General features: G+C 45.2%; 1 protein-coding gene across 1 annotated transcript in view; it reads right to left on the bottom strand.

Moving 5' to 3' along the window:
* The window catches only part of RNF138 (ring finger protein 138), a 98,358-nt gene that overhangs the window by 36,638 nt on the left and 45,978 nt on the right, over positions 1 to 15,742 (bottom strand). The window contains exon 2 of the mRNA XM_069218892.1: positions 5,983 to 6,115. Coding sequence (XP_069074993.1) covers positions 5,983 to 6,092 — 110 coding nt within the window. The 5' untranslated portion in view covers positions 6,093 to 6,115. The remainder of the gene's footprint in view (positions 1 to 5,982; positions 6,116 to 15,742) is intronic.

Raw genomic sequence — 15,742 nt, 5'->3', positions numbered from 1 at the left:
TTGAAGGGCACATTTGGTGCCCTCCTTCCATAAACCAGTCTGCACCGGTTCAGGGAACTCCAGCCCTTGCTCTGGCGCGAAATCAGACAATGGAAAGGGGAGCAACCACTCTCCTGTCCATCATCACCCCAGGGGTGGTACTCAGAGCTCTTTCAGAGGGCCCCTTGATTCTGCCATCTTGAATCCAAGGTGGGCAGAGGCCTCTTGGAGCATCTGAGTGGCCAGGTCAGGCAGGTGTGGTTATAGCCCCCTCCTGATAGGTGGTCACCTGGATAGGTGACGAGTTCCCCTTCCAGGCCCATTTTGGGTCTCCCTCTTGGGTGGGCCCTTAGCTTCAACATGCAAGACTCCAGCAGAACTTCTCTGAAATGTTTACTTCGACTTCTGCCCACTGGAACCGCAACTGGACTCCACAGGAACAGCTACAGCGACTACTCTGCTCTGCAACATTGTTCCGCCAGGTTCCTTCCAGCAACTGCAACATTTCTCCAGCAGTGCATCCTCCAAGGGCAGCAAGTCTTCTGTCTGCACCAAGAGGGAAGAAGGAATCTCCCTTGGAGTGAAGGAGTAACTGCCCTGCATCCGCAGGCACAAACTGCAACGACGACCAGCTGTGTGGATCTCCTCTCATCCTGAGTTGCGTAGACCCTGCATCACTGGTGGTCTGGAGTGGTCCCATTGGTCCTCTCTTCCAGCTGTCCAACTTTGGTGAAGGTAGGACCTTGCTTTCCCACGCAGGACAGTACCCCTATGGACTGCGTCTCCTGCAGCTACCCAGGGGATGTTGGCATCTCCTCCAAGGGATCTTCAGGCTCCGCGTAGCCCCAGCCCCCAGCACTCTCCCCAGCCCCAACACTCTCCCCTGTGACACAGCCCCCTGCGTGCTTCTCCTGCGACGTGGGACCTCTCCTCTGATGTGCTGTGTGGGCCTTTCTGCGACTCCTGGGCTCCTTGTTTTTGGGTCTTCTGTGGAGGCCACCTCTTCTTCTTTGGACTCTGCACTTCTGAGAATCCCCTGGGACTCACCCCGTGGGTTGAGTCCCCCTGGACCTTGCTGGTCCCCGGCAGCTCTACTTTTCCACCAACCGCAACATTTGCCTTTGCCAAGGCTTTTTGGTGGTTTTTCCACACCACAGTCTGACTACAATCCTTCATCCGATGTGAGACGTCGACTGCATCACCCAGAACTCTTCATCTGCTCCAGGGCTGCATTGCTTACTGTCTTCTTTTCACCATTAACCAACTCCTGCATCCACAGATGGGTGGGTAGTGGCTCCTGCCACCACCAGAAACTCCAACGTAAACTAGACTTGACCCCCCCTCCTTTTTCAGGTCTTCCTCTTCCAGGATCCACCTTTGGTTTCTTGCAGTCTTGTCTGGGTCTTGCAATATCCTTCTCTGAAGTCCTTTGGGTTCGTTCGGGTAGAACCAGTAACTTACCCCTTCTCTCCTAGTCGCTGGGAGGCACACTGGTACTTACCTTGTGGGTTTCCTAGTTACTCCAGCTCCCCTCTACCAATTCCACTTCCTTGGGTAGGGCTCAGACTTTTGCATTCAACTTTTAGTATATAGTTTGGTCCCCCCAGGCCTTCAGTATTGCCTACTCCTTTTCACTGTTTTTTATTGCTTTTTATGCCAATTTCTGATTGCTACTGTACATACAATGGTGTGCTGACTTACCTCCTATTGGAGGATTGCCTATCTAGTATTTTAGTATTTGTGTCACTAAAATAAAGTACCTTTATTTTTCTAAAACCATGTGGTTCTTTCATGTGTCTAAGTGCTGTGTGCCTACAGTGGTATTGTATAAGCTTTGCTTGTCTCCTAGATAAGTCTTGGCTGCTCATCCACAGCTACCTCTAGAGAGCCTGGCTTCTAGACACTGCCTACACTTCACTAATAGGTGAGACCTGGACCTGGTAAAAGGTGAAGCTACCATAGGTACCCACCACATTCCAGGCCAGCTTCCTACAACCAAGGTATAGAATGAGCCATGAAAAGTATTTAAAATAAAGGTAGATGGAGAAGAACAAGACAATAGGAAGAGATGTTAAAAGTGAAACTAGGGATCTATGTGATGGCGGGAGCAAGCTTTTCCCGAACAGATCTCTCTCTCTCTTTTTTTTCAGGATTACACAAAAACTGGCACTAAAATAAGATAAGTACTGGAAAGACTTATCTTAGCTCTTAAAAGCGTAGTTAAAAAAGCCAAGCTTAATTATTTTTTTTAAAAACCGATTAAGATTATCCCAAAAAATTAACAGACACATTTACTAGCAACTCTGTCACTGTCCTGTAGAGTCACTGATGCAGGGCTCTCGCAGCAGGTACTGAAGACATGTCAAAAGGATGTCCTTTCCTGTTTGCACTCTCTCACCTACTCCAGCTCTAGGCATTTTCTTAGTTCTCAAAATCCAGGCCTACCTGGCCAATGTGTGGTTGTGTAATCCTTTTCAGAAAATTGTTTGTGATCCACTTGTTTTGAGGAAGGCCTTTTTCATTAATCGAAAAAGCAGTGCTGCCTCGACTAATTTTGAAGTGCAAGCTGGTGGAGGGGATGTTGCAGCAGTTGATATTGCTCACTCAACACAGGCAATGTGGCGATTGGAATTGTTAACAGTTTTATAGTTCAGCAATACTGGCCTATTCATCTGTACAGCTGTAGGGGTGCTAATTTATGAACTACCTACTATCAGTCACTGTCAACGTATGCCTGGCCAATTGTCATGTGAGGAGCATGTTTGCAATAGAAGAGCTGCATGTGAATGCATAAACCGGGTCTGTCAAGGGATGCAAGCTCCTGTTCCTCACCCTCTACCTGTGTTGGTGGAGATCACTTGTTAATGTTGTTGGGGTTCTGTCTAGAACCAGTACATACCCATGCCTTTACCAATCCAAAATAGTCTGTAACTGGGGCTTTCTTCTATAGAAGGGGGAAAAAGAAAAAGGCACAACAAAGCAAGACGAAAAATCTGTTGAGAGAGGAAGAACTTACATAAGAAGCAGAATGCTTAGGCATCCAACTATGGACATAAAATTAGGGAAAATGTCAGCCCCATTGAGCAGTAACTGATACATCATCTGTTTGTTTTGGAAACTGCATCAGCCCAGGGCACATGCGGTGCCAGTCAAAGAACTTTGCTGGGATTCAATCTTCTCATCTAGATGGATAGAAACCCTGCATATCTTATGACTCTAGTTTCTGTGAATAATGGGAGAAGGAGGTGCTTAGCTGCCTATAATAAAATTCATTGTCCTGCACACTGGAAGATCCACGCATAACCCAACGTGTGTGTGTAGGCTAACTAGATTAACTGAGACTGCCAATGGGCCACAAAATCCCCTCTGCCATACTGGCCAGAAAGCAATGCAAAGACAAATCCAGCAGACAAGCATTGCCAGTATTGTGGACCTGTAGACAAGCAGCACCGCACTGGAATTGCTGCTTCATTACCAAAAAGGGTTCAGGACAGTCCCAGAAAGAAATCGATGCCTCTAGCCTTCACACCCTCATTCGGGTGGTAGAGCCCATTGGTAAGAACTGGCTGCCATAAATCCAGAACCATATGACCCATCTTCATAACAAATACTGCCGAGGAGAGGTCATTCGAATGCCAGGTTCGTCACCAAACTTACAATTGATTGCCGTAGGCTCCAATATGTGCCCTAAATCCCATCAATTCCTACACCACAGAAAAATCTTGAACATAATCGGCCAGCTGAAACTCTGGTCTATAAAAATGTCTCATTACATCAATGCCCCACAAGTTCAAACACAGATCTTTACTAGTTTTAAAAACATATACTGTGTCCTTTCTAAACAGAATTTACATGACCAGCACTCTTGGCACCACGAAAGTCTTCCTTTGACCCCAGTGCTTGACTCAGCTCGATGGATATTTAAGGTCCAGTGTGAGAGATGGTAGCTCACGAAGAAGAGCAAAATCTTCACTACCCATTCGTCATGCAAGTGTAACCTTTTCAGAAGTTGCTACGAGCACTGCACTAACGCTAACAGTCTTCTCTAATACAGGAGGGAAACCCCCCCTGGGAAGATGTAAATTTTGTTTATTAGCTCATTCCTCTCTATCAGTTTTTATATCAATTGGTATTTATTCCTCTTCCATCATTTTAAGGTGTTTCTCCTTTGGTGAGAGAAAGTGTGTTATACTCCAGATAGTGCCTGTCAGTCTAGTCATCTTCTGGACTACAGCTTGTTTTCTTTTTTCCAGTGTCCATGTTGCAAGCCACAAAATATCATTTTTGTTGCTTTTAATAGACTACTTATAAATTGCCCCAACACACAGAGGTCCAACTTACGTCCCTATGATGAACATGGCTTTCCCCAGCTACTATGTAACGAGTCCTCTAGAGAGCAGATAGACGAGAGAAAGCGATTCTGTAAGCACTGGGTGAGGATCCCTCATTACTTTAAGATGAGCCAGCTCCCACGTCATGTTCTTACCACTCACAGGTGGAGGTTTGCTTTTATGAAGTAAATACTAGTTCCTTTCTTTCCATTTTTATGTCATTGTTCTATTAACATAAACCCTTCAGACCTGTAGCTTCCATATTAAGCTTAAACCTCCCTGCTCATTTTTCCCCAATCACAAATAAGCTTTAAATCCATAAAAATACAACCCTACTCGACTACTTTGTTTAGTAGGACTTTCCTCAGATTTGCCAAGACGGACATTAAAAAAAAGTTAGAATTCCACAAGACAATGGGCAGCGATAAAATAAAGTGGCATTTGCTTTTCAAAGCCTAAATACATTGCTAGAGAGACAAAGCGAAAAGCAGCACTAGACTGGCTATTTACACCGACGCAGAGCGAGACACCCAGCAGTTATCAGAGCGTTGGAAAAAACAAAAGGAGACCATATTCTGGAGCGCAGTTGAACTCAAGAAATGGCGTCAATTTGAAAACTGATGGTTGACTTAAAAACATTTTTGGTAAAGCGAAAAGCAGACGATATTAGCAAATATGTTACATATCAAACTCCTTAAAGTTTAAGAAGTTATCACCAGTCATGGTTTTTGTGGAATTGAGTTGCCAGTGACAAAGACCTCAGGAACACAAAACAGGATAAGCTAGCACGCAAACGTTATTCCTGTTCAAAATTGCTCTCAATATCTTTGCATGGGAGAAAAGGACTATTTAATTAAAATTAAATGCTGGCGCAGCAATGCATCTCTCAGTGCTATAGTCACAAGCAGGCCTTTCAGACATGATTGTGGAGGATGGTCAGCAATAAAAAAAAAAAAAAAAAAAAAAAAAAAAAAAAGAAGAAGAACGGTAAACAGAGTGGGGCAGAATGCATGGCAAAGCTGCACAGTACAAGGGCAGTGGGGCCACAATAGCCAGGAAGTCAGAATATCTAGAGCAAAACCAACATAACGTAGACCAGTAAATTCAACTTTCAAAAAACACAAATACAGCTCTATTGAACTACACTTTCATTGCTTCTCATTCCGTTGGTTTGAAAATGGCTAACGTTATTGTCATTAGGTGTGTCAACATCACTAGATGTGTAGTGTGGCAAGACTTGAGACTCCATTCAATTTGCATATGCAAATAGGCATTCCCAAAGTTCCAACCGGGCAATGAATTGAAGGCCAATTGGTGGATCTGTTAGAACATCATAATCTCTCATTAAAACATTTTCCAAAGAAACCTCATGCACATAACTTACAGAAGATTTTCAGCATTCTTTATTTAAGGTATGACTTTTTTAATCGTTCATGGATGCACCCCATTAGCTTGGCTCCTTTAGGAGAGGCAATCAGTCAAGATGTAGATCAGTTTAAAATGTGTCATATGAGCACATCTGGCCTGTTCAAATCAATGAAACACTGTGCAGAGTCACAGGGAAGTAAGCTAGTCAATGCTCCAGTCTAACAGTAGAAGACAAAAAGCCACAAAAAACAGCAAACAGATTTAGCAAATTAAATTGATACTTCACAGGTATCTATTTACTTACACATGATCACAAGCTACAGTCTTCACGGGAGTCTGAAATACTTCCTGACATATAGGGCAGTAAAAATCTTCATCTGGACGACAAGACAGTGATTGAGATGCGGTGGCCATCTTGATAAGTTTGAAAAAAATGTCTGCAATTCAAGCAAAAGAACAAACGTTTTCTTCTACAGTTAATTTTGATGCAAACTGCAGAACTGGAGCCACTTGCAATATGAAAAGCTTAGATTATTGAACATGACTATAGATAGATACAACATTTAGTACAATTAGGGTTATTATAGTATGGTCCATGCTGAGACCCTTACGTTTTTAAACCCCCTTGAACCCCAGCTCAATGGTGTCAACAACTGCTAAGACACCAGATCCAAATTTGCTGGCAGAGCTGTGTGCAGGGACATTATATTTGCTGTACACCGGTTTCAGCCATCTTGGTACCGTTGGGTTATTCCATCAAAACCACAAAGTTAAGTGACATCACAGACCTGTTGATCCTGGTGAAGGGTTATTACAATTAGTCGTAAACAATCTTTATTAAACAGTCTTTATTGAATGTGGAGACTGATGTGTACCTATAAATAATGATTGAAACAAGAGAATGGCTCTTATTTTTTAACCATTACTAGACAAACTGATAACTTTTGTTGGGGTTGTAAAACTGTACAGGGAGGTCTGAGCAGTGCCACAAGTCAATTAAACGCCATTGCTGGCAGTGAAAGAAAGAAAAGAGGCAATGAGAAGATATAATTTTCTGTCAATACAGTGTTTTCTAAATTGTGCAAAGTAAGAATATGTGGCAAGGGAAATTGAGTCATTTGCAGAACAGAACTCTCAAAATAATGTTTCCACAAAGCATTCATATGGGTGTTGCTTAAAAAAAAAAAAAAAAGTTGCCATGTTCTCTCTCTCTCTCGTCTTCCAAATTTGATGACACTGAAAGATTCAGTTGCGTAACTGTCAATTTGTCCATTCCTCATCTTGTGATGGGATGTACATAGTGCCACTTACTTATCAAAGAGTGAGAAAGGTATATGGAAACTAGACACCTACATATCAAACTAGACTGAAGTGTGGTATCAGTAAAGGATCACTGCACAATAGCTATACAATCTTAAGGAAAAATATGCCAAGATTCTTAAGATGTATATGTATTTTCAATACAGGTTATGTGAAATAACTAAGTAAAGTTATAGTAAGTTTACTCTACCCACCAAAACGCAAGTACATTATAGCGAAAATTCAAGCAAAAGCTTGGCTTTAACTAGAAAATAGCCCTCGCCTGCCAACCCCCAGGGCATTGCAAGTGCTGAAGCAGATGTCTTAATTAGAAATTTGTAATTAATGTTTACGTATTTTGAATGACTTGTGTAGAAAAATGAATAACGTAGAAAAAAATAATGTGCACGTTTGAAAATGTGACCTTGAATGACCACCAGTATTATAAAATGTACTAAATTATGATTAATATGTACGAAATATTGAAAATGTATTAGATTAATGTAGTAATATGTCATATTAAGGGTTATGAATTATGTTTTTGCATATTAATTGTAGGCCTTAACTTAGCGAGTGTCTTGGCCTAGTTTTTTAAGGTGCATGCAGAAGCTGTATTTCTTAGTGTTTAATACAAAATGCTGACAGAATGAACTAACTGTGAAATGCTCATTGTTTTAATAAAATGCTTAGCAGAAACTTTCTATGGATTAGACGGACAGGATATGAGTTCCCTAGTAACGTATCCAATTGTGTGTAATGTGAATGAGATGTACTTTCCCAGAACGCAAACAATGAAGACACTGACTGGAGACGAAGATGCAACAAAATTGATACCCGACGAGCTAAATGAGAACATCGTAAGGCGAACCAATCAAAAACATGTGAACTGTGAAATATTAAAATTCATAGATTTGGTATATGGACAGCATTGGACAGAGTAATAACGTATGATTAAATGACCAACTGGAAATTGGGGGATAGTTTGGGGAACTTTGATATAACAACGTGACAGAGGAGACCAGATTTAGATTAGACCTAATTCAGATACTGTGATATTGAGAAGAGGAGATTTGAGATGCTGTCTCTGAGTGCCTGATGTTTTGCTGATCGACTGATGACCTGAGGACAAAGACTGATTCTGCTTGCTGACCCATTCTGTGGATAGGTAGATATGACATTATGGGGGCGTGGCCTAGAAAGATGGCCAAAGGGACGTGCTCCGAGTGAGCTCCGCTGTCCCGGCCCGGTCCTGCAGTTCTCTGGGTGTTTGGAGCCCACCCCATCGGCGAGGTTGAGCGCCCTGAGAGTAGCATTCTGGTTGCGGTTTCGGGCTCTTCGTCCCCGGATTACTCCCTCGTGGAGGGCCCACATCGGGCTGCGAGGATTTCGGCTGAGCGGGAGCAGGAGAGGCTGCTCCGCGTACCCCATTGTTTGGTTCTCTGCCCTATTCCTGGGGGCTACGGCTGTTCTACCGGCCCCCTGGACGTGTAATTGAGGGCCTGCGTCACCAGGGTGCAGGTTATTTTGCCGCTTGGTTGGGGCAGCGGCTTGGTGTGCGTGGGCCTCCTGCTGAGTTAAGGAGGAGTCCGAAACACGGGGGCTCGATCCAGTTGGGGGCCCAATCGGCTCTGGATCAGCACGGATTGGCAGCGCAGAGAGGGTGCTTGGCTGGCATCATCGGAGGAGCAGCCCGGGCTCTGCCCGGTGGACTGCGCTGCAGCCCTGATGAGGAGGGCTGGGGTGCCTTGTTGGTGAGCTGGCCTGGAGGCGTGCAGTTTTTGGCCTGACTGTGGACCCATCGGAGTGTGGAAGTGTCCGCCCTGCTGTGTGGAGCTTCTGTGGGGCGGTCAGACCTTCTGAACCTGGGGCGCCCTGTGTGCTGTGGCTGCATGGTCACTTGCTGTGAATCTTCAGGGACTTGACGATTGGACTGCTCTGTTTAGGAGTGTGGCCCTGGACAGTGCACTATCGCCACCCTCTGAGTCAGGTACAGTGGTGTTGCATTCTATTGTCTGCAAGTGGTTGGTGAGATGGGGCGGCACTGGCAAACCACTACCTCACAAGGGAATACTATGGAGCAATATACTTCACCTGCCCAGTTGCCGAAGCGCCAAACTCCTATGGGGGGGTCCTGAGGAGGTTCGGGAAACTCCGCCCCAGCGGAAGAACCTTCTTGCGCTGAACTACTGACTGCAAAACAGGGCTCCTGTGTGGTCCTCAACAGGAAAATCGAAGCTGTGGTGGTGAACCTTCTTCGGACAGACCTTCACAAGGTTTCTGATAAGGTCAAAGTGACAGAGGGGTCTATTGTGGACTTACAAACGGAGGTAAGCACTTTGCGCAAGCAGATGGCACAGGTTACTTCCACAGTTGGGATTTTGGAGGCGAGGTTGGAGGACTCGGAGGGCAGATCCCATAGGAACAAAGTGCGCCTCCTTGGGTTTCCGGAACGAGCAGAGGGCTCCTCCACGGAGGGCTTTGTGGAGCAATGGATTACAGATGTGCTGAAACCTGAGGGTTTGACTAGGGTGTTTGTGGTGGAGCGAGCGCACAGGGCTTTGGTCGCCCCTCCTAGGCCTGGAGTGCTTCCGAGGGCCATCATCGCGTGCCTCTAGAACTATAAAGATAGGGACTGTATCCTACGGGCTGCTCGAAAAAACTGACAGGGCTGTGTTAGAAAATTGCAAGATCTCCATCTATCTGGACTACACAAAAAGTCCAGACCTCCAGAAAGGGTTTTTTGGACGTGAAGACTACACTGCGCGCCATGAACATCAGATATATGTTATTATGCCCAGCACGTCTGAAGATGCTTTCCGGGGGCAAGTCGCACTTTTTCAAACATCCTGAGGAGGTTTGGCGATGGTTGGAGGTATGGGACAAGGCTGGCATGGGACGCTCTGTGCGGTCTACTAAGGGGGCTGCTCGTGCTTCTGGTGTGGATGATATGGACTGGAGGAGGCGCAGGGAGAGCCAGACACGCATCTCTACGCAGAGGGGTGACAACTCCAAAGGCAGAGTTGAAATTCAACAGGACGGTACCATGGCTGTTGTGGCTCCTGAGATGTCTGTTGAGAGCATTGAGCCATCGGATGCACGAGTGGCATTGATTTCTGTTGACACTTGATATTGTTCACTCCTGGTTGGTGTGGCATAATTGGGAGCACTGGGGGGGTTTGGGTTTGTGTTGAGGGGCACGCTCTGTATGGTCTGGGGTTCCGGGCACTGTATGGAGCTGATCAATAAGATGGGGGGGGGGGGGGGGAGGGGGCTGTTCTGTTCCTGAATTATAACTGATAAGGGTCCTTGGCACAGTGACCTCTGTTTACAGGATGGGGGGGTGGTTACTTCCACTGTTGTGGAAGGGATTGGGACATTGGGGATTAGGCTGTTGTCCTGGCAGCATACATACATATGGATCTACAGTATGTTTTGATGTATCTGTTTTACTGTTTATCCAGGGTGGGTTTAGGGGGTTGGGGTTAGTTAGTTTGTGCATGTTTGCATATGTTCGTTGGTTACATTAGAAGAGCATGGATGTGTGCGAGATATGATGTACGGACTTGCATTGCTTTTTGTAATCTGGAGGGGGGAGGAGAGGCAAAGGGGATGGAGTTTTTGCACCACTCACATGAGAAGGCAGATGAACACACTGACATGGAATGTCAGGGGGTTGAAAAACTATACTGTGCGTTACAGGGTGCACTCTTTTCTAAGGCGACACAAGATTCATATAGCCTGTCTCCAGGAGACGCACATAACTGAGTCGCCGCCGCAAAAACTGGCTAAGAAGTGGCTAAGAAGTGGTGGGGCAGGTGTTCTCCTCGTCCTTCTCCTCCTATGCAAGGGGTGTGATGGTTTGGATTGCGCTGGGTGTCACATTTACACATATCTATAGCAAAGCGGATGTATATGGGAGCTATATACTTGTACAGGGCACACTGGATGGACTACCACTTACTATTCTCAACACTTATGCACCTAATATAGACAACCAAGCTTTTTTTGACAATATCCCGGAAGTGCTGGGGGAGGGTGTTGGTGACCCCCTAATATGGATGGTGAAAGGGATCGATATCCAACTATAATGTGCACCAAGCCTTTGATGGGGAGGTCTCTCACAGAGGTTATGCATAATTTAGGGCTCTGGAATGGATGGCGGGAACTGCACCCAGTGAGCAAGGAGTATACTCGTCACTCTAAGACGTATAATACATATAGTCGTCTGGACCGTTTCCTACTGGGTGGATTAACTCATTCAGAGGTGAGGGGCATCAAACATCTAGGGAGGTTTTTAATCAGATCATACACCGGTGTTGCTGCAAATGATGTGGGGATCTGATACGGAGGTGATGCGCAGGTGGGGCATGCCCAAAAATTTCCTGACGGATGCGTGCTGTCGTGAGAAAATGGAGGTGGCTCTTGGAGACTATATGGAACTCAATTGGGGGGGGGGGGAGGGGGTGTGACAGACTCTTGGGGAGTGGAATGTGAAGCCCTGAAGGCCGTTTTGAGAGTGGTTTGTATAGGCACTGTCTATGGTGTACGCAAGCAAATGGAACAGGGGCTGTCCAGATCTGAGGGGGAACTGGAGGCGATGCAACAGAGTGGCATTAACAAGGGAGGTAGAACAAGAGCAGCGTAGATTGTATAAGAAGGTTAATAGCTGCTGGGAGACTTTGGGCAAGGTCACACTTAGATCATATAGGCAGTGCCTTCATAGGGAGGGAGATAAGTCTGGTAAATTACTAGCGTGGATCCTCAAGCGGGAAGTTGAACCTCCTCCCATTTTACGTATCAGGAATGCTGACGGTGCGCAGATCACTAATCGGAGGGATATTTTTCAGGTTTTAGTGGAGCGCTTGCGGAGCGTCTCCAGCGCTGGGGTCTCTGGGCTACCTGTCTCGGACTCTGATTTATAAGGGTTTCTGCAGCGGATGTGTCTGCCACGGCTAGTCGGAACACAGGGAGAGTCTAGACGCTGAAATAACAGTGGAGGAAGTGACGGCGGCAGTGGAGGCACTATCGAAATCTAAATCTCCGGGCAGGGATGGATTCCTGATTGAGCTGTACCACACGATTTCTTCTCAGGTGAGGGAGCGGTTGTTGAAGGTGTCGGAGGAGGCTCGGTGCAGGGTATACTTCCGGAAACCATGTGTCAAGGATTTGTCTGCCTGATGATTAAGCCTGGCGGGGACCATTGTGACCCCTCCTCTTATCACCCGCTTACCATTCTGAGTAGCGATATAAAGATTCTATGTAAAATACTGGCCACTCGGCTACGTGGAGTGATTCGGGCTTGGTGCAGGACGATCAATGCGGTTTCATACCTGGTCGTACCACGACTTATAATTTACGTTGTCTAGCATGTGTCATGCATGAAACTATGGGGGCTGGGGAAGACTTAGCGCTGCGTCATTGGACCTAGAGAAGGCGTTTGACACGGTTGAATGAGGCTACTTACTGGCGGTGTTGTGGGGGAATGGGATTTGGCCCTCATTTTTGTTCTTGGGTCCGTTTGCTGTACACTGCACCTACTGCACACATCCGGGTGGGCAGGGAGCTCTCAGACTCCTGGGTAATCGGTAGGGGTACCAGGCAGGGTTGCCCTCTATCACCACTTTTTTGCATTGGCAGTGGAGCCACTGACAGTTTGGCTTTGTGGGGAGCTGGAATCCTGGGACGTACAGGTGGGACGGGTCTCTCTGTATACTGATGATGCGCTGTTATATCTATGGGAGCCAGGGGTTTTTGTGCCTCTCTTGTTCCAGTTACTGGAGGAATTCGGGGTTATGTCTGGTCTTCGGGTAAACAGGAAGAAGTCGCTACTATTTCCCTTATGGTCCTTATGTGGTGCCCCATTGGAGGATTTGCAGGGGGTGGGGCTCATGTGGGAGATCGAATGTTTTAGATACCTGTGTATCTGGGTCACTCATACGGTGGAGGAGTTTTTGAAGCATAATGTTGAGTGGGTGGTGACCGGGCTGGAGCGCTCCGTGACATTTTGGAATAGGCTACCTCTCTCACTTATGGGGAGGGCGGCAGTGGCCAAGATGGTGTTCTTGGCTGGGTAGTTTGTTGATCTCATTGGTTTGGGCTGGGCGTAGTAAAGTGGCGTTGTCCACACTGCAGAGGGAAATGGCAGACGGAGGGTTGGCTATCCCCAATATTAGGCATTATTATCATGCAGCACACCTACAACATGCTGCAAAGTAGATGACTCCATCTGATAACTGGGAGAAGCGACTTTTTTCGGGTATGATGGGAGGAGAGGAGTTGATGCATGCATTGATGACTGGAGGTCGATCGGAGACTGCTGTTCCTTACTTGGTTAGAACTACTACATGGATTTTAAGAAAGTGATTTGCCGCGCTTCATTTGAAAGGGAATTGAAGATCTGGGATTTAGCCCCTTTCAGGAATATGGATACTTTAATGTCTATGGATGCATGGAGAGTGGGAGGTTGCCTAGTGGTGGGTGACTTATATCCTAATGGGGAGTTTATCTCCTTTCAGGAGGCGCGAGATACGTTTGGACTGAGCTCTGGTCAGTTTTTGCAGTATGCCAAGATGGAGAGCGTGGCTCCAGAGGTTTGGTCTGGATTTCCGGTGGCCCCTCCTACATCACAAGTGATGAACGGATTGATAAACTGGGGGGAGGAGTCTCACTTGATTAGCCTGTTTTATAAAGCGCTTCGGGGGTGGGGGGGTAAATCAGCCGGGTTTGCAGTGTGTGTCGCGTAGAGCATGGAATCGAGAACTGGAAGATCTTTTGGAGGACACGGACTGGGATATGGCTCTATCGTTGGTGTGCATGCTCTCCTGTAATAATAGATTTAAGCTTTTACATTTTAACTTTGTTTATCGTGTATATCTTACTCCTGCCCGTCTTAATAAGACTGACCAGACAAAAGTGGTTGAGTGTCCTAGATGTGAGGAGATAGGTACTTCATTTCTCCACTTGGCTTAGCCCTGTAGGGAGGTGCTGCACTTCTGGCGGGAGGTGATCCGGAAAACAGATAGGGTCACAGGATTGGGACTCAAAGCGACACCTTTGACCTGTCTTTTAGGGGTGATGTGTAGATCAAAGGGCAAGCGTATCCCATGCAGATTTGCACAGCTTGCTTTGGTACTAGCTAAGCGTAGGGTGGCTCTAGGCTGGATGAGTGTTTGGAGCCCTTCCATTCCTTATTGGACCCGAGATGTACTGGAGTGGGGCGCCTCTGAAGAGCAAAATATGAGAATGATGCGTAGGGAGGATATAATGGCCTGGAGGGGCATTATTGGAACGCTTCACAGGGTTTCTGACCATAGCACTGATGAGGAGGGCTGACTCATGGGGTGTTGTGTGGTTTGGAAGATGTGACAACCAACTGTGGTGTAATTGTGCTGTTATGCCTATGGCATAACAAGGAATTGGTTACTCGGCGAATCCTCTGTAAGGGAGTTTGGGGGTTTCCACTGTTTTAATACTTGGTTTTGCTCAGTTTGTTGTCTATTATATACCTCATCTTCTACTCTGGGGTTCTGTAGATAATGTGATGTCTTGCAATAATATGCGCAGAACTGTTTTTTTATCTTCTTTTGTTGTTCTGTCTAACAAAAATTAATAAAACAGTTAAAATATTTTTTTTAATGACAACATGACTGATTTGCATATTCATGCCTTTTCTTTCTAGGTACCAATTGCGCAGGCTTAATACTTTTCTTTAGGTAGATGTTTTCCAAATTTGTGTACTTAATTGTTTTGCATGAAGCCCCACATGCTTATGCTAATCTGGGTTAGTTGAGGTTATTCACATGACTGAGTAATTGAAGACACAAATGGTTGACAAACTAATTTGCTGAACTTAATGGACACCATAGCCTTGCTCAAATGGGTTTTACTAATGTTTTGTGTTGTTACCTTAGAATGTCTTGATTCAAGCTTTGATTAGATCAGGTTTTCTGCGACATGTTGATTAACCAGCATTATTAAAATTAGTTTGATTTGAGTTGATAATTAAGATTCATGACTTTAGTATTGTTAATATAAGGGAAATAAAACTTACTAAACTTATAATTAAAGGTGTGGTTATTCATGGCTGAAGAGTCATGGTGTGTGAAATTTACTGACTCCATTGATTGTTGATTCGACTAACGTTTATTGATTATTGTGCACTGATTTTGGCTCTGTACTGAAAACTATGATAAGAACACCCTGAATGAATCAAAAGGTTCATCGACCTTTACGATTCCCCTTGTAAGTTTACTTATTAAGGATCGACGCACTTACACAAGTATACTCAGACACCAAAGTCCTGTCATTTACAGCAAGGAAAACTAACTGTAAATTAATTGACATCTGCAGTAAAACAAGGAAGGGAGAGGAAGTCTTCTTATATATTTTACAAATATACTCAGTCCATTATTATAAAAAAACGGCAAACTTCTCCACAGGATTAATAAAGTAGCGTAATTCTAGCCTCCAACATATACACATCACTTACATACAATCATATGTAACCTATATACTTACATGTTTAATTTCATTAATCTGCGTGAAACACTTGAAAAAAAATTGTAGAACTTGGCCATTTTAAAAATCGCTAAGAGTTCAGTTGTAGTTGTATTAGGTTATACACTAATGTAACCATGGTTTGTGCATATGGTTACTAATGGCTAATAGTCCATATTGATTTTGAGTTACCTTAGTTGGACATTAGGCCATAGCTGAACATGTTTGCTCTAAACACTACCAATATGCTGCTTTCTCTCCTCTGGAGG

This window comes from Pleurodeles waltl, chromosome 2_2, assembly GCF_031143425.1.
Source record: "Pleurodeles waltl isolate 20211129_DDA chromosome 2_2, aPleWal1.hap1.20221129, whole genome shotgun sequence".
Classification (NCBI taxonomy): domain Eukaryota; kingdom Metazoa; phylum Chordata; class Amphibia; order Caudata; family Salamandridae; genus Pleurodeles; species Pleurodeles waltl.
This window is presented reverse-complemented; position numbering and strand designations above follow the sequence as displayed.